Source organism: Epinephelus fuscoguttatus, linkage group LG7, assembly GCF_011397635.1.
Source record: "Epinephelus fuscoguttatus linkage group LG7, E.fuscoguttatus.final_Chr_v1".
Taxonomy (NCBI): domain Eukaryota; kingdom Metazoa; phylum Chordata; class Actinopteri; order Perciformes; family Serranidae; genus Epinephelus; species Epinephelus fuscoguttatus.
Genome location: NC_064758.1, coordinates 11,837,490 through 11,856,297, shown reverse-complemented (window position 1 = coordinate 11,856,297; position 18,808 = coordinate 11,837,490). Strand labels below are relative to the sequence as shown.

The window sequence follows — 18,808 nt, the reverse complement described above, 5'->3', positions numbered from 1 at the left end:
CAACAATAAATAAAGACCATTAAGCTGTAATATGGTAGAAACATACAATATCGTGCTTACAGTAACACTTAACTGTAAATAACATGCTGAGACAAGTCACAATTTTCAGCCAGCATAACATTTGCTCAATAAATCCTGTCTTCCATAAATTGCATTTATATACTACTCGTGGTTTTCCCAGTTACATAGTGGGGTCAAACAAAATTGCTGCCTAGATTTTGTTAACAGGCAACGTTTTTTCCAAGTGAATGAAGCGCTACATTTATGGTGGACACACAAAGCTCTGCAGAGACGGGGATTCACATCCTGAGGTGCATGCTCTGAGTGACGCCAGTGGTTAGATTAGGGTTAATCAGGGCGCCGGTGGCTTAGTGGTAGAGCAGGCGCCCCATGTGCAAGGCTGTTGCCGCAGCGGCAAGGGTTTGACCCCAGCCTGTGGCCCTTTGATGCATGTCACTCTCTCCCCCCCTCACGCTTGTCTGTCCTATACATTAAAGGCTAAAACAGCCCCAAAAAATATCTAAAAAAAAAAAAAAAAAGATTGGAGTTAATCAAGATAATCCCAGACCTTGTTGTAAGCAGTTTCATGTAGGAACTATTTTCTTTTTACACACGCACACTGTGTCAGAAGACGTGTGCATCATGGGCGATTGCTCTGAGACAACAAGGGAGGCTGATCTTCCCCTAAATTTGCATAGAAGAAACGGTCAAATATGCACTACTGAATTTACATTAAAATAAGAATTTACATTGCATTAAATGTGCACTAGGATGCAATCAACATCATAACTATGATGTTCAAAACCAGCTGTTTATCACCAGTTTTCAAACACGACCTCCCTGTCATACATTCTCGTGTCAGCATGGTGGACACAGAGCCTGCAAGCATTCCTATGAGACAGCGGTGAGCAGGTTTTTTTCACGCAGCAAAGCGAGACAGTCATTGGATAAATGCGACAAAATCGTCACTTCAAGGGAGGCTCAGCTTCCCTGGGACCTAATGGAGTGGTAGGCGGGAGAGGACACTCGGTGTATGCATGATGATTGGAGGAAGTGTCTAAAAGGCTGAACCCCTTTGTGATTGACAGCCCTTTGGAAATACACACCGGGATCGTTGCATTTCGAGCTCAGTCCCATGCGGATATTTGCAAGTGGAGTCTTCTGACAGAGTGCCGTCCGGAGTTCCTTATTTCCATAAGCGATATAGTTCATGTTCACCGTGAAACCCATCTGAAAATCTTTGAGATGTGTTTCACTGTGGTTCTATGGCATAAGTGTGGTTCAATTACATTTTCCTTTTACAAGTTACTGCCTTGCTACAATATGATAAATTTCATGATGTAACCTTAAAGTGAGCTTCCCCTGTTTGAAAGACTAGCAGCCAGCACTGGTGTGCATCTACTGCTAGCTCAGCTAGCACCACTGAGCTAGCTTACGTTACAGGTCAGCCAAGGTGGACGGCATTAACATTTACATCTCACGCTGTCACAATCACGAGCCTTTTGTCCATAAGTGGATGCACGTTTCCGTCTGTGCAGTAATACAGTTGATGGGTGTAGTTCAGTAGAAAGAAAACAGTTCTTACATAAAGCTGCTCACAAAAAATATACATTTTTGATTTGGGGGGTGAACTGTTCCTTTAAAAGAAACCCAGGAAACATTTTTTTTAAGGTTATTATTAAAAAGAAAGTTTGACTCCAAGTATATGGTGGAGTGCCCCGGGCATGAGGTAGGGCTTAGGGATGAACCCCTTATAATGGAGTTTACAGAGAAAAAAAAGAGAGAATGAGGACACGAGAGAGCGTATGTATGAGTGAAAGTTAAAGAAAAAAAAGGACAAAGGGAGAGTAAGAGGCAGAGAGAGAATTTGAGTGAAGGGTAAAGATCCACAGAGATACTGTACATACTTTAATCACAACTCTCCACAGTAAATATGTGTTTGCTTTGAGCCGGTGAAGGTCACTGGACTGAATCCAGTAAATAACAATGCTAGAACTTGACTGAAGCCCTGAGCTTCATTTTGGTGGTGAGTAGTGTGTGAAGGCAGACTGGCAACCTCTTGGTCTAACAATGTCTATGTGGTTGGATCGATTTTTATAAGATTTAATTCTTTTCTCCAAGTGTGTGTACATTTCAAACAAATGCTGATTGGTTCCACCAGTAAACTTGCCGACTGTTTTTAGAGTTTGTGATCCAAGTTTTGGGAAAAGTTTAGGTACCTTTCAGTGACATCCCATGCCGGTCCAACCCAAAATGATTAGTGGACTTGTTTCCTTTGATAACCCCTCACAATGCAAGACTACTAGTGCTGCCTAAGGTTCACAAAGTACACAGGAAAAATAAAATCTTTATTTATTATCTTTATTATAGGAGGACTCTTGCCTCTTGCAAAGACAATGGAGTTTGTCTTTCCTTTTCACTGCAACACTTAAATTGGATTTATGAGGTTTTCATGAGAGATGTCTTAACTTTTTGGTGCCTACCTTGTTTTACATTGGCAGTTTCAACCTCTGAGTACCCTGCTCTGTTTTCTGCTAGGAGACCTTCACTGCTGCCTGGGCTATCTGTGCCTCTGAGAGATATAATGTAAGAATCCCTATTGCCTGTCTTTCTGCAGGTTTCTCACTGCCTGGAGGGGGATATACTGAAGTCTCTCACACTGCTGTCTGAAATAAAAGGCTGAGACAAAACCGTGTATCTTGAAAAAGTCATAAACAATATGCAGCTCCCTTACTGCACATTGGACACTAAAGCATTTTCGCAAACACGCAGTGGGCACTCTATGGGTATTTTGGGCCTTGGTGAAGATCAAACACTCATGGCCAACACCCACGGTTGTGATATCTCTATAGGCATCTTGCGGGCTGGATGTGGGGTGTAATGCATCTTATTCTGTGCTCAGAGAGCTCCCCTGACCGCTGCCTCAACTATCTACACCTTGAAGTGTTTCTGAGATTTACTTTCTCTGTTGCTTGGGTATCTACAGAGGTGCCCTCTCTCCGCTGGGGGATACTGCCAAGGTTGGAAATGGCCCATTGTCACTGCCATGACTATTTAACTAAGTCTCTGCTCTGTAGACTGACTCACCACTTGCTGTTTTTGAATATTGCAGAGCTTTAGCACAAAGTATAATTTCAAACATCTGAAAAACAGACATTTGATTTATCCTCACCAATCAACGTTGCAGACCTCTACACTGTAGAGTCCCCGAACTATCTACGCTAGCTGGCCCTATCAAATGCTCACCCTATTCTTTTCCCTTTACACCCATTCTTTGAGGATTCATGGTACCTTGGATGCTGTTGAGCAGCCCTGCAAGTCTGCCTGTATTACCTCAATGTGAAAGTGATGCCACATAAAGTATCCCTTGGTGAGTGGAACTCCACCAATAGCCCACTGCTTCAAAATTGTAGGATTAAAATGCGATGGCTGGAGCTGACGACCATGTCTGTCTCTACACCAGTTCAGCTTAAGATGGGGCAACATGTACCTCTAAGACAAGGAAGGTAGGACTTGTTTGAGTTGTTGCTAAATCATGCAAAGTTTTATTAACCTGGCAAGATCAGATAACTGATCCAGGCTACATTCCTGTATGTCATTATAAAGGTCATACAGGCAGACACGGTGACAAAAAAGTTATGTTATAGCATGATGACACTCACCGAGGCATTGGATAGGCCTTTGTCCCTGGCTTGGCTTGCAGCTCAGGGAGCACCCTCTCCAACCCTCCACCACAGAAGCATAATAACAAGGCACATTCCTTGGTGGGTTACCATGTGCTACCATTGATTTCTGCAAAATGCAGGTGTCTTTTTATTGTGGACATTAATCTGACACTTATCCAGACTGACTTAGTGTAAAAGCACCATCAGCAGAGTAAGTGATATGGTGAAACGAAGAAGAGACAGAGCCTCTTAATATCTTGGATCAAGAGACTGGCTGGCTCACGCTAGACATTCATCTCTCACTCTAATCCAGGGAGACTTACAATAACGGCAAATGACAGGTAGGGACAGAGAGTAAATGATAAAGGTAGACGTACCATCTCTGGCATTGTTAGTAGACAAAAGGATCCAAGTCTGGCTATTCTTCTCAGCTAGACTTTTTTTCTCCTTTGACAGGTTGCCCATTACTGGCTAAGGCGTTTGGTCCCATTCATCCTACAATTCTTTGGATAACAGCATCATGTGTAAGATGTGATTATACCTGTTATGGGGGATATTAGGTTTCTGACTGGTACTTTGACAGCTGACGCAGGTGTAGCAGAATTTCTCTGCTTCTACTTAAACATATTTTTCCACATCATATGATACCGTATTCTTGTCATTTCTACTTCAACACTGTAATCTTCAAGAGCCAAATTCAGCTTAAGCAACTGGAAATGAGACACTTCAATTCACTATGGCTGAGTGCCATGAAACTCTGCCATGATGTGGTGAAATTAATTTTGTGCAAATCAAGTCTGTTTTGTTGAGCAGAGTCTAATTAATGTTAAGAAGTTTAAGTTGCAATATTGTACAACTTCCATTGAAACTGAACAACAAAATGATTTTTTTTTAATCTCCTGCATTCCACTGTGAATGCAAATTAGTTTCCTGATGTATCACAGCAAGGGGATATACTCCTGGATTCTGCATCTATTAGTTTGAACTGTTGCCATGAGAGCTAAATATATATAAATATAGCTGAACCTCTTATGATTGTGAGATATACTACAAAGCACCATATTAATCAGGGCTTTTAAAACATATTGTTGCATAAGCAATGCTTCAATACCTGTGTGTGTATCTGTAAACTGCGTTTGCTCATATAGTAGCATTATATTCCTGTGCTTTTGATAAGAGAGATGAAGGCGGCTGATTAACAAAGGAGCAATGGAGCTGAGGCCACATTCAAATGAACTGATTTTTAATAATGTTTATGTCACTTGCCACAAATGCATCATGGGACTAGGCAGACTGCACTTCTTCTAATACTGCCTGTCCTCTGCCTCCTTTCTCCTCCTCCCCTCTCCTCCTCAGCTTGATGTATATTTGTGCTGAGTCCCTCTGTCCCCGTTGCTCCTCTCTTTGTCTAAGTGAGTCTCTTTAGCTCAGGTACATGCTTCAGGGAACAGACAACAAGACAATCAGGATAAACTCTCAGGGATAGCTGGGGAAATCCAACTACTGTTGTTAGTATTTCTGTCTGCTCCCCTTATTTCTCTTGCCATGTCTGTCCTCACTTTCTGTTTTACTACTCTACCTGTTTTCCATTTTCCCACCCTTTCTTCATTCTAATCTCTCCTTCACTGACTGTAAAATATCATATTTGGCATTGCCAAATTCAAATATAAATAACAAAAGTGGCTTACAAATAAAACATACATGACACTTCTCACTTCTCATGGTTGCCATCTTCGCCAAACTTCTTAACTTTTGAAATTGCAGCTGGGGACAACAAGGAGCCTGAGCTGGATGCAGTAAACACCACCGCGTTATACAGATGTAAGTTAAACATATTTTTTGCACTAAGTACCAATACTGTCCCTATTGTGACGTACTAGAGGTAGCATGTTCCCGGCCTGCTAGCATGTCAGTCGTTAGCTCTCTAACTAAAGTAGTTTACCGACTATCCCTGCCAGTAGTCCCTACGTTACCAAGCCTCCAGTTTGTGAGGATGTCTGGATGAAATTTGCTACTTCCTGGTTTGCTTGTAAATAAATAAATTAAATAAATGCGTAGTTTATATCCGTTTGCATTTTTAGGATATTGTGAGAGCTGCCTACCTGTTGCCTGAACACCTATATTTAGACCTGGATACTATCATTGCAACCACTTTTCTAATGGTTACAAATACGCAGCTGCTCTGGGGTAATAGGGATATTCAGTGCCTTGCTTAGAGGCACCCTGGCAGTACTTGCTGAAGGAGTGGCAAGCTCCACACTAATGTGCTTTATTTATCCAGCCAGTTTGAGAGGAGATTTGAATATTTAGGTCCAAAATTGCTTTTCTAACCTCTGCTGCTGCCCAAATATCTTTCCTTGGTGTCCCAGATGAGCACTCTTCATTGATTTATTTTTGAAGTGCTCTGTCTTCTTCCTAAATGGAGTATCATCAGCCAAGCACAATGATAATGCACTCTTTCTCCCCCCTTTGCTCTTCTCACTGTCTTTCATCCATTCTTGCTATCATCAACCAAGCACAATGATAATGCTCCGCAGGCGCACATGTATTAGCACAAAGGCAGACAATGAGGCAGATATGAACCAATATGATCGCACATCTCACTGGTTCGTTATACTTTCTACCTGAGCCAACATGTGACACCGTGACAGAGGGCAGTGGTTGAAACGCATCCGCTACATTAAAGCTCCCGCTAGCTGGAAGCAACACACACAGTTTAGTCACTGTTTGTGAGGTGTGTGTGTTGTTCTGTGGTTTTCTCAGCCAGATGGAGGAGGGATCTAGGGCCAAAACATCAGGGACTCTGGGAATCAGTGGGGTGTGTGTGTGTGTGTGTGTGTGTGTGGGTGCATGCATTTGTCGTTTTTAAGGTGGGATCATCACCCCTGAGTGAGCTTCCTGAAGTAGAACCCTAGTTTTGAGCGCCACACTGACACACACACACACACACACACACACACACACACACACACACACACACACACAAAAACACCCTCACGGTGGGTGTCCTGTGCAGTGATTGGGCCTCAGCTGCTTTTCGGACAGTCCTACTGGGCAGGAGGGGCAGGGCAGGATTCATCAACACTCTTCTCTAACAAGCTCTGCATCTATCTGCCACCATCTACTGATGAGTCACCGCAGGGAAGAAAGCAACACAGAGAAGGAAGAAAGGAGCAGGAGGGAAGGAGGTAAAATGAGGGGAAACAGGGCAGGATAGCTGCCTGTGTCAATATCTTGAAACAAATTAGGAAGACAGGGAATGAAAGAAATGCAGAATGAAAGAGAAAATATAGAAAAGACAAGCATACAGCAGGTGTTCTGGGATATCGCGTAGGCGTATTCAGACAGGTGGGCAACAACATTCTGCTGGAGAATCTTGACCTTCATCACCAGCCAACATCTAGCTCTTATAGGGCTTTTCAATAGGCAGTTTTGGCTGCGCTGAGTCAAACCAACAACCATTGCACCAACCCATTCTCATTCCCAGGTTTTCAAATACCAACACTTTGTCACACCCTTTGGCATCTCAAAGTGATATAGTAATGCACAGAGCACCCTTGTACCTATGTGACACGCCGAGGGGTGTGACAAAGCATTGGTGTTTGATGACCTGGGGATGAGAAAGGGCTGGTTGCACAGTGCAGTAGTACCCAGCGCTAAAGAGGGCACCACTTTTAAATGCCATGGACTCAGGACAAGCACGTCAACGGTGAAAGACACACCTTCAAGCAGGTTGCCCTGTTGTGTTGTGATGCAATTCCCTGCCACCCTGGGCTGACACACTGAGTATAACTAAGTCAAGCCAAGCCACCACATGTGTATGGAACAGGGCTAGTAGAGAAACACTGTAAGATCCAAAATTCCAGACAAATTAAACTAGGACCAACAGGCACCATGGTACCAATCAGTAGGTATTTGTGACTGTAATTAATACCTAGGTAGTGGGAAGAATATCAAACACATATGTGCCCCAGAAAGATTAAAATCATTTATTCGTCAAGGCAAGATTTATATCACCCAAGACAAATAGAAACCAGGTCGAATGGGGCTTCAGAAAAGCCACTGAGTTGAGGACTAAGTTCTTCATAAGTAACCCAAGTCTTCATTATATAGACCAATGTGTGTGTGTGTGTCTGCCCTCCGTGCCAGAAAATTGACTTTAATGTGAAAGTCTTTGCTCGTGTGTGTTCTCCCCAGTGATGCTCCTCTCATGTTCAATGCTGAGCTGTGGAGTCTTTATTTATTTAGCTGGGAACATACAGTGCTGCATGACCGGCTGAGAAAATCTGAGTATCAAACTGAGAGATGAACTAGTTCAGGCACAGAACTTTATAGTTTCACAGACTATCCTCTGATCAGTATTCCCTGCCTCTTCAATCACCAATCACATCCAAACAATCAGTGGGCTGTATTATCTGACAAGCTCACACTCCCAATTTTGGGAACACACAAGCTGCCTCTAATGATTTCCTCCACTAAAAGTTCTTACTTGTGCTGGATGAAAAATCTCCAGAGGAAACCTCAAATTACCTCTATCCAAACCTCGCTGTCAGAGCTCTCATCTTGCATTTAAGTCAGCCCAGAATGCTTCCTTATGTAGTGTAAAAGTCAAGGTCCAAGCTCAGATTTCCTCTTTCATCCACATGACTTTCAGATTATCCACCCAGAACTCCAGATATTTCAGTCGGAGGTAACATTTTGGTCCAGCACATTTCTTGAGCTCCTTTCAGGAACTCTCCAAAACTGTTTGGATTCATTTTAGGAGCAACACCAATTTGTTGATAGAACTAGTCAATTATTCACTCTCAACCAAAGTCTGTTATTTGGTAAATCAGTAGTTGCCAAAACACAAAATACTGAGTTTGTCTAGAAAGCAAGAAATGAATGAAACTACATAATTCAGCTCAGTAAATGATGAAGCAACACAACAGCTTACCTGGCAATGCTCCAGTCAGGTTCAATCCTCAGGACAGTGGGATCTTCAGTGTAGTTAAATTTGACCTCAGGGTTTCGGAGTTCAGCGTCGTCAATGTCCACCAAGACTGATGCACTGCCCGCTGCTAATCCAGCTGGTGTAACACACACTATCTCACGGGCATTCCTCCTGGATGAACAGAAAGGAGAAAAGTTAGAGAAAGGTGATCCCATACCCAACATGCATTTGACTGACAGACATTAGTGTCAGCTGAGGGAAATGCTAAATTTCCACAAAGCCCTAAGGCATACTGTAAAGCTAAAATCCAAACTAAAAACAACTGTTTTGAAGTGATATTTGAAAGATATAGAGGTTCTGCTGTCTCATAGGAACTTTCTAATAAATAGATAAATTGAGGATACAGCTGCGTACAAGACTGCAGAGAGAATAACAGTGATTTTGGAGAAACAATTCACATGTCAACAGAAAGAAGAGCTGAGAGGGCCCCTCTACAAAAAAAGCTGCCCAGCAGAGTCTGATCACTCCAAAACCAGAATTATAATAATGAAGAGGCAATGATTACTTTTTCGTGCCAGGACATTCCCTAAATACTGAGGTCCAAGCTGAAGCATTGACATGTTTAATGACTTGCTCATTGTGCTTGTAATTACCAGTGTCCAGCCTGGGAAGCCAATTAGTCTCATTCCTTTAAAATCATATTGTAACCTGGTAATTTCATTACCTCATCCCACTTGTGACCAATGCACTCCATCCCAGCAAGACAATCAAGGCCTGCAAAATGACCACTCTCCTGGACTGCTGGATCACAGCAATCAGCGCTGGCTCATCACAGTTGGAGCTTTTGATTGCAGCAGGGTGAGCCATTAGCAGCAATGTATATTGTGTGTGCATTGCACTGTATGTGGCCCCATTTACACCTGGTATTAACATGTGACCTGTGTATGATCTAAGTGTTCCCTTTATCTCATTACTAACTGCACTGTGATCGGATCTAAATGTGCAAATTAGGCTGGGTGGGGGACTTAAAACATGGCACGTCTCAGGTGAAGGCAAACAATACCATGGAGAGGTATCATTTATCTTTAAGCTGGCTAACTTCTCTAAAAATAACTAATAATAATAATAATAATAATAATAATAATAATAATAATAATAATGATGACAATACAACATTAAAAAAAATAATGCTTATTTAAAGGGCACATTTAAAAGCACTCAGCCTTACAAGATGTGGTTTTAAAAAAAACAAACAACAATGTGTCCATACAGTATAAAGTAATATAGCTCACAAACCCAAACAGTTAAACTGATTACCTCTACACACCTGTGTCATGGATTACAATCAAGTCCAAGCTTCTACAGAGACGACTTTCTAGAGAGACAAGTTTCTACGCAAAAGAAAAGTCTGCTACAGAAAACTAGTCTTTTACAGACAACCACTTTCTACAGACAATTTAACTCCAATGAGTAACAATGAGTAGAAGAAATTACACAAAAAGGGGGGCCATCAAAATGCCCTTCAAGGTGCCCCTAATAATGCTACACAGAACATCGATTGCCTGAAAGAGTAGACAGAAAGCATGTTGCCGCAAAATTTGAAATTACAGGCTGAAAAGTAGAAGATTTCCCAGTAAGGTCACAAAGACCAACAGGAAATAAACTGGCTGAAGGAGCTTCTCACTTCTCTCCAAGGGAGAGGGAGCTGACCGCTGGAAACCAACATAACTACCATAGGATCAAACAGAAGTAGATACTAATCTTCCAACTCAAAGAAAGTCTGAAATTCCAGGCAAAGCAGGTGGAAACCGTCAGGAACATGAACCTGCAGGAGTTAGCATCCATGGCAAGACAGCTGACGAAGAGACGCAAAAAGTCACAGAGCTATGAGCTATGCAGGAGAAATACAGCGGTCTGAAGGAGAGGTCCAGACAGGAGCTCATACAGAAGAGAGATGGAAGATGAGATTACAACAGATGGAGAACGAGCGGAAAGAACTGGAAGAGAAGTTTAAAAAAAAAGACATGGCGCTGAAAGAATGGACCTGGGAAACAATAGAAAAACATGTGGAGGTGACAGTCAAACAGCTGGAGGAAAAGAAGACGGAGCTGGAAGAGCTCTGTTTGACATTGAAAAAGAAGAGGAGAGGCTGGTTTTGCAAGAAGACCCCAGATAGAGAAACAACACTGCTGAACATGAAAAGCAAAATAAAAAGAGATGGTGGAGAAGGCTGGGACCAAAAAGAAGGGGTTTTTCAGCTGAATGCACAGGAAAAAGAAGTGTGACATCAACCATATGGTGGTGCAGGAGGTTGCTGCTTGTTCAGCTTAGGTTGGACAACAGTAGCTCCCTCTTCCTTTCAGCTTAACCTTTCAAGCCAATATAATGTAGATGTTCTACCTGCACTTCTGTACTTGATGAGTAATACAGACTTAATACTTAGAGTTTCCAGTTTCCTGCATCTGCCATTTTTCAAAGATGAGTGTTTGCTGATGACTTTAAATTTGCATCTCTTTACAGCTGATACGCGAATCAAAATATTAAGTATTATTTTTAGGTATTCATATTGAAATCTAATATAGAAACAATACAAATGTCTGACTTATAAAGTTTCTGTATGTAACATGTAAAAAATCTTTGCACTCTGCTGGATAAAGAATGGAACAACAAGAACAGTTATCTGAAGAAACTGCGGGTGTGAATGCTCCATGCTGAATAGCTGGTGCTACACTGCAATGCTGGCTTTAAATGTTGAACATTACCTTTGATATATAAATGATGTGGACTATTTTAGGGTTTTTTGAAAAGTTGAATGATACCAATATAGTGGAATATTTCCAGGTTTTTGAAAAGCTGACTCTACACTGCAATGCTGGCTTAAATGTAGAAGAAGAAGTGACAGCGAGTTAAAGAGAAATGTTCAAGAAGCTCTCTGCACTCTCACAGTGGAGTCCTCACCAATAAAAAAAACCTGAGAAGGGCATTTTTTCCAAGCTCCAAACAAATCTGAATATTTCCAAAAGTTTGAATGGGATTTGAAGGTTGAATACAAACCAGAATTTACGAAAGATGGGGAACATTTTAAAGTCTGAATGGAGTTTTTACGCGAATGTGTGAATGAGGAGAGAAGAGTTGAAAATGTTTGAAAAAACTTTAATTTGTGTCAAGTTTGAACATTCCTCCACCTGAATGAGGAAAAATGGCCTGAAAACTCAGAATATTTTGATAAGTATGAATGTTATGGATGAGAAAAATACAAGCAATCCAATCGCAATTGAGCCGAAGATTTTGATGTTTGAATGAATGTGGAAGGAGTTACATGGCAAGAAAAAAAAGTGGGCGGAGGGATCATAATTATAAAGAATTACAATATTCCAAAGCTGTAGAATAACATAGGCTGTAATTGCTTTTACCTTCACAACTAACAATAACACTATATTCTGAATGGTGTTGCCCCTCCTCTACAGTATTTATTTTATATCAAAAGCAATGTGTTGCATTTAGTGAAGGGAGGACGAGAAGGATGTAGAAATAAGTCACGTGCAGTTGTGTTTAATGAAGTTTTTACGTGCTATGTTTGGTGCACTGACAAGGATCAACGGCACCAGTCATAAACACTGGGGGAGGAATTGAAAGAGTGTGTGTGTGTGTGTGTGTGTGTGTGTGTGTGTGTGTGCATGTGTGCGTGTGTGTGTGTGCCGCGCGCGCACGTGTGTATGCGTGCATGTCCCATAGGCAAAATAACATTTTCAATTGCAGTCCCCAGTAGCTACACTATCTAATATGTATTTAGCACAGTTGAGTGGTGGCTGCTTTTCTGGGCCATGACTTCACAGGAGCGATTTGTGTGTGTGCCTGTGTGTGTGTGTGTGTGTGTGTGTACACTTTAATGCAGTGTTGCACATTCTATTGTACCTCTATATGCCATGGTAGTCACACAGAGAAGGAGAAGGATAGAGTGTGTGTGTGAGAGAGAGAGAATTTACAATATCCACCCTCCCAAGTCCCTCATCTTGTAACCATAGCAACCCCATTCACAAAGAACACATGGCCCAGCAACCTTCACAAGATGCCACAAACACAGTCACACAGTTGGGTGTGACAGATAAAGACAGCATCGAGCTGAGCGAACAGTCGTGGTGAGGTGGAATCTGTTGGATTACTGCGAGGAGGCTGCAGCACAGGAACAAGCGCTGTGACATCAAAGCTAGCATACAGTTGCTTCAATAGAGATTAGCTATGAGAGGCTAATCCATGCATTTGACAAGTGAGCAACTGTGGTGATACTTTGGATTTTTTCATGCACTAGATTAGGGAAAGCACGTGTAAGTGCAGACAAAGAGATACAGTGTGTCTGCAAGCAACAAGCGTGCACACACATTTAAACACAAGCATGCATGATCCCCCCCCCCACACACCAACACACAACACCCTAACCTGACACACTGATTACATGCTTACATATGCATGTAATATCTGTAGGATAAAGACATTTTTTCACCATGCACACATAAATCTTTAACCAGAGCATGTTTATGTATGCACATATTTATCTTTATCTATTCATTGCCCATATTATCTACAGTACCTTCAGTCATAATTATGAATTTGTTTTACTATCTTAAGTACTCTTTTTTCTGTCTTATTCTTATCTAAATTTTATTCTCCCCTGTTGTGATGTTCCAATTTCCCCACAGGGATGATTAACATTTAATTTAGATTGGTTAAAAAAAAAAGGTTCCTTACTTTTTGAAGTAGCAGGGCTGCGGCCCTATGCTGACAGACACGTAGCTGCCTGCATTTAGGTAGCTTCCCTCAATGGTGACCCGGGTGCCCCCAGAGATGGGCCCCTGAGATGGCTGGATACGGGTGAAGTATGGAGTCTGGAGGAGAGAGAAAAACACATCCACAGCATTACAGAGGCATCATTCTCAGAACTTTAACAACAAAAGTTCAGACAACATCATGGACAACAGAATCTGCATGTAAATAGTGTAAAAAAACAATTACATATCACTGCTGAGTTATAATTCAATCAATGATGTCACCTTGTTTTGATCTGTAATTTCAATCGACTCTTGTAATTTTTAAAATGACAGAAAGCAGTGTTGAGATGCCTCAAACAAAAGAATTCAATCATGTAGTACACAATGGAGATACAAATAAAAGCATCAAGTAAATGACATAAAAACAAGTCTATAAAATAAATAAAATGTGTGTTTTTTTTAATAAGCAATTTTGGCAAACTCAACTAAGGTAAAACAAGCAACATTCAAAAGGCTTGCCAACAAAGCACTGACTGAAAGCTGCAAAAATTACAGAAAATCCATAAAAAATAACAGAATACAAGGTTGTTTTTCACGGAGGTCTCACCTGCATGTCTAAACACCAACTGATGCCACAGACATGCTAACATTGCGTTTATGCACCCAATAACTAATGACACACTGATCCTCCATTTAAACTGATAGCAGCTGACCAAAAGAAAGAATATTAATCTGTTGTAAGGTTAAAACAAAATACTAGAAATGAACTCTTGGGAGCCATAGGCTGACTGTTCTTTGAAGCCGCCTCAGACTTTTTATCAGAGCAGTGTCTTTTTGAGTCATCATGAGCTGTGTCTCAATTCAGGGGCTACATCGGTCATGTCTTTTGAGGACCTCATCAGCCAAACCTAATTGTCATCGGCTCGCAGTTCATCTTGGGATAGGCTAGGTCATGAAGGATTCATCTGTTGCATCCTCCAAATTCTGGGAAAGAAGACTGCATTTGAAGGAGCCTTCGAAATTAGACAGCCTTGGTCGAGCCGATGTGACACAATCGGTCTTCAAATGCAGCCTTCGAAGGCTGCAGCCCCTGAATTGAAACACAGCTATGGTCCATCTAGAACAACTTAATTTAACCTTTGACCCCTGGTATGATGCTTACCACAAAGGTGAATGGCCTGGGCGACAGGGCTCTGTAGTCGTTGACGCAGTCTCTCACACACACCTCAACCTGAGCTTCTTGGACCCTGTAGCCAGTAGCGTCATTCAGGAGACACACTATTCTGTGGGTGGAGAGTTGAAGGGATGGATAGAGAAAAAGAGACAGAAAGAGGTCAGGGCCAGGTTATTGTAGTCTAACACTTACATGACATCCTATCAAATACTGCTTTAAACTAATGCTTATTTATTCAACTTACATCACATTCACAGCTCAGCCCAGTCGGCAGAAGAAAATGTTGGTATTGTATGTTTCTGCAGACCCAAATACATTACATTTCCATGTTTCAGATGTATCATATCAGTGTTTTGAAAGTGACGTAGAATATAAGCTGGCTTTGTCATTGGGAGGTGGAGGGGATGGTGCAAGGTGTGACACCCAAGCAAGACGCCTGCCAAGCTGCAGAACAATATCTTTTCTAACCATAACCAAGTGGTTTTTGTGCCTAAACCTAGCCACGCATGAAGTGGTTTGCAGAAACGTACAACGCCACCAGATCTGAATGCATGTTTCAAGAGTGGTGACACAAATAATACAGGAGCATGAAGACACTGACTGGGAACAAGGAGAAATATTAAAAAGTACATCATAGATATGTTTGCAGTGCTGCATGGATGTCGGGAATAATGTGTTAAATAACCGATGTGTGTGTAATATTTGAATAGAGATGCCCTCTATCTCAACATGCATCATTTCCTGACTAACTGCACTACAGAGAGATTGTTTGATCTGTGTGAACCCAATTCCTCAGCCGTGTAGGACCCTGCAGAGGAGTAAATGTCAGGATGAGAAAAATAAAGGAAAGAGCATGTGTAGGGAGTAATGAACAGGAACAATGGATGGAATTTACAGACGTGCAAAAAAGAAAAGAAAAAAAAACCTAATATCACTATCTTTACAGCTGCTGAATGAGGCTGCATGGACACCTCCACAAAGATGTGCTCTGGTTGACGTTTTTTGCCGTTTGATTGGTCGGGACGAAAGAGGTATTGTGTGCGGTTGCCTTTGGTGTGTGTGTGCCCTTAGATCTGTGGGTGTGTGTGTTTCTGAGACACACGACTGCCGCCTGTGTCTGTCAGTGCATTCATCTGTGTTTCGGTGCCATTTTCACACTTTGTGAATGTCTTTCTGCGCAACTGGGTGTGTGTGTTTGAGCATTGTGTGTGAGAATGCTCGTCAGTGTGTCCTCTGTTCCTTAACTTACCTCTCTGCACTCACGTACTCCTCCTCAATAGCTACACAGGGTACCTTGCCCAGCCTGACACCCATCTGGATGTCTCTGAACTGCAGACCCAGGTTCTCCCCCAGGATGGTCACCCGAGTTCCCCCTTGGCGAGGCCCCGTCTCAGGGAACAACTGGAATAAGAAGAGGACAGAGGTCAGAATGGATGGATGGAGGGGAGAAGGAGATTGAAGAAGAAAAGAGACAAAAGAGCAGGAAGATGTCAAGGTGAAGTTGAAGGAAAAAGAGACATATCATATTCACACATGTGCTGTATATACGGACACAAACTTACATTAAATGCGGTCCCCATTCACCTAGTTTTAAGTCTGAAAATGGTTCCCAAACATAGCATGGACGACCCCAAGACACAGGCATACACACGCATAAGAAGACTCAACACACATAGTCACCAACTCACACAAGCATACACCCGCCATACAGAATGGGGCCATATCAGGTGGTTTAAGTTTTAATGAAGAAAAATCACCCTCTTGACTTTGAAAAACACTGAAAATGAGATAAAGAGAGGACAAAATAACAGAACCACACAGGCACTAACCAAAGGCATCATCTTGAGGGTTTAATTGAAACTTATTACGCTGGCTTGGCTCTGTTGACTGGGCTGTGGCAGTGTAACGCTCAGTCGCACCGCCGAACCATAATGTGATTTATCTAGCCAGATTATGGCGCGTAACGGGGACAGGTGTGGTGTGACAAAACAAATATGGTGACTGATGGACGGTGGCTGTCACAAACACGCACACATACACTACAGCAAGGACACGCACACCCAAACCTAATCCCTAACAAGCATCATGAGGTAATTATGTGTAATCTGTCTATTGCCCTGTTCTCCTGCAGTGCTTGGCTGAGCAGACAGTGCAGTGTGGAAATGCAAACCCAGACGCCAGCAGTGTGGAGGCATAGTGGTGTTATTAAACCACAATAGTACCAAACAGCAGACCTTGACAAATGGTGATTTCACCATCATGGACTAGTTTGGGGAATAAACAGTTTGTGTTGTCACATGTGATCTAACTCTAAAATTGTATGCAGAGAAGGTCAGCTGAGATCCAAACCCTCCCTGCACCACTCTTCAAGAGCCAAAAGCTATACTATAGGCTACTAAACAGCACCACTGCAGCAGCCAGAGGTTAAATGCCTTGCTCAGTGACACTTCATCTGTAGTCACTGATGAAGGTAAAAACAACACTTATTGACTTTTTCCATTAAAAGGTAACCAGATTGTTTGGGGTTTGTATAAACAACCTTAAGTCTACTGCATTGCCAAACATATGGATTCATTCATGGATCATTTTCCCCAGAAATATATTTTAAAAAGAAAATTGAGAAAATCAAAGCAGAAAATTGGAAAATGAAAATAAATAGAAAGAAATAAATTGGCATTTTAAGAGATTAAATTGAAAATGACAATGGGAAATGATAAAAGAAAATGTAGATAATAAAAATGAAAAAGGAAAATAATAAAAATTGAAAGGCTTAAATATAAATGTACAAATTATGACCTCTGCCTGAAAGCTAGTAGCAAGAAACTCAGTAAATAAAATTAAAGATTTAAAAAGTTAAAGGTTGTGTATGCGACATTCAGAGCATTAATGTAATGCTAATAGCAAAGCACTATCTGCTATATAAATATATAGTGGGGTAATAGGATCCTGAGCAGAGAATGCTCTGTCTGTGTGTGCTGTAAGCCGAGCTTCTATGTAGTTTGTTTTGGTAAGACAGTCTGGCCGTGTGTGCATTTTAGTCCATGTGTAACCTATTGGCGAGCTCATCATTGCAGTTTTGCAGTGTGCTCATACAGTGACTACTGTTGATATTGGAATGGCTTCCTTGCAGAAATGTAGTGCCCACCCTCAGGGTCCTCCCACATGGCAACTTTTGGGGCTGAAAAATGAAACCGACATTAAAGTGCCTACAACTGCAGTTCCTCAAATGGCCACTTGAGACTGGCTCCAAAAGCGAGTCAGTCCCCAAATACCTCCATGTTAAAATGCCCAACTCTACAGCTGAAATAAACATGTTTACAGCCAGGTACCAAAAATAGTTTTGGTCTGTATAGCTGAATTCCTCCTTCGTGACAACTGTATGTGGGGTCAATTTTTATATAACTCACCAGTGTGAATATTATTAAGGCTTAAAGTTACTCATAATTAAAAGCATAGCCACTTTGAAAGACAGGCTATCTGTGAGAGATGTTGACGGCCAAAATGCCAGACTCGAGGCTTGAAATGTGAGTCCACAAACTGGGTGATGTCACAGTGGCTACATCCATTATTTTCTACAGTCTATAGTTCCCCTCTGGTTATTACTATTAGCTCTGTCAACACTGTTGCCGTTGTTCAGCCCTGTTCATGGAGTTAGCACTGTCAGCTGACTAGCTGCCGGCTCAGCTGCAAAAAGTCTAGTCCAGTCCAGTCCAGACAACTCATAGGCTCTGAATTATGCACAGAGCCACTTGAAGAGTTTGAACAACTTTGGCAAATTCCAGTGGTAGTTTTGAGAGAGATTTTAACAATCTCATATTTCTGCTAAAAAAAAACTGCTAGCAGAATATAATATGCTAAAATCACATAAAAATACACATGGATACTTAATCCTTTTTTTTTTAAATTAAATATATCAAGCACCAAATGATTCTTGTAAATGAGCTAAACCTTTATTTTGCCAGTAAGCTACCAAATAATAAAATGACAGACTGCCAGATAAACCACATTTTGGAAGCTTTTACCTTTGGCAGCATCATGCTATGACAGACATTACTTTAGATACACAGAGACAGATCAACAAGCAATATCAGTCATGTTTTAAGAGATAGAGTTTGAACAGAAATCTGATAATCATAGTCTGATAATCATGCCTGAATGTATAAAGTGTTGAGGTTTGAAACTAATACCTTACAAATATTCTATAAAACCACACAGAAACTGTAGCAAACTGAATTAAGAGACCAAGAGGGAGACAGAGCGAGAGCAGTCT

General features: G+C 41.5%; 1 protein-coding gene across 1 annotated transcript in view; it reads right to left on the bottom strand.

Moving 5' to 3' along the window:
• The window catches only part of LOC125891449 (plexin-A1-like), a 365,915-nt gene that overhangs the window by 65,715 nt on the left and 281,392 nt on the right, over window positions 1–18,808 (bottom strand). Inside the window, exons 14-17 of the mRNA XM_049580754.1 lie at window positions 15,788–15,939; window positions 14,527–14,647; window positions 13,345–13,481; window positions 8,602–8,769 (exon numbers count right to left, since the gene is read on the bottom strand). Coding sequence (XP_049436711.1) covers window positions 8,602–8,769; window positions 13,345–13,481; window positions 14,527–14,647; window positions 15,788–15,939 — 578 coding nt within the window. The remainder of the gene's footprint in view (window positions 1–8,601; window positions 8,770–13,344; window positions 13,482–14,526; window positions 14,648–15,787; window positions 15,940–18,808) is intronic.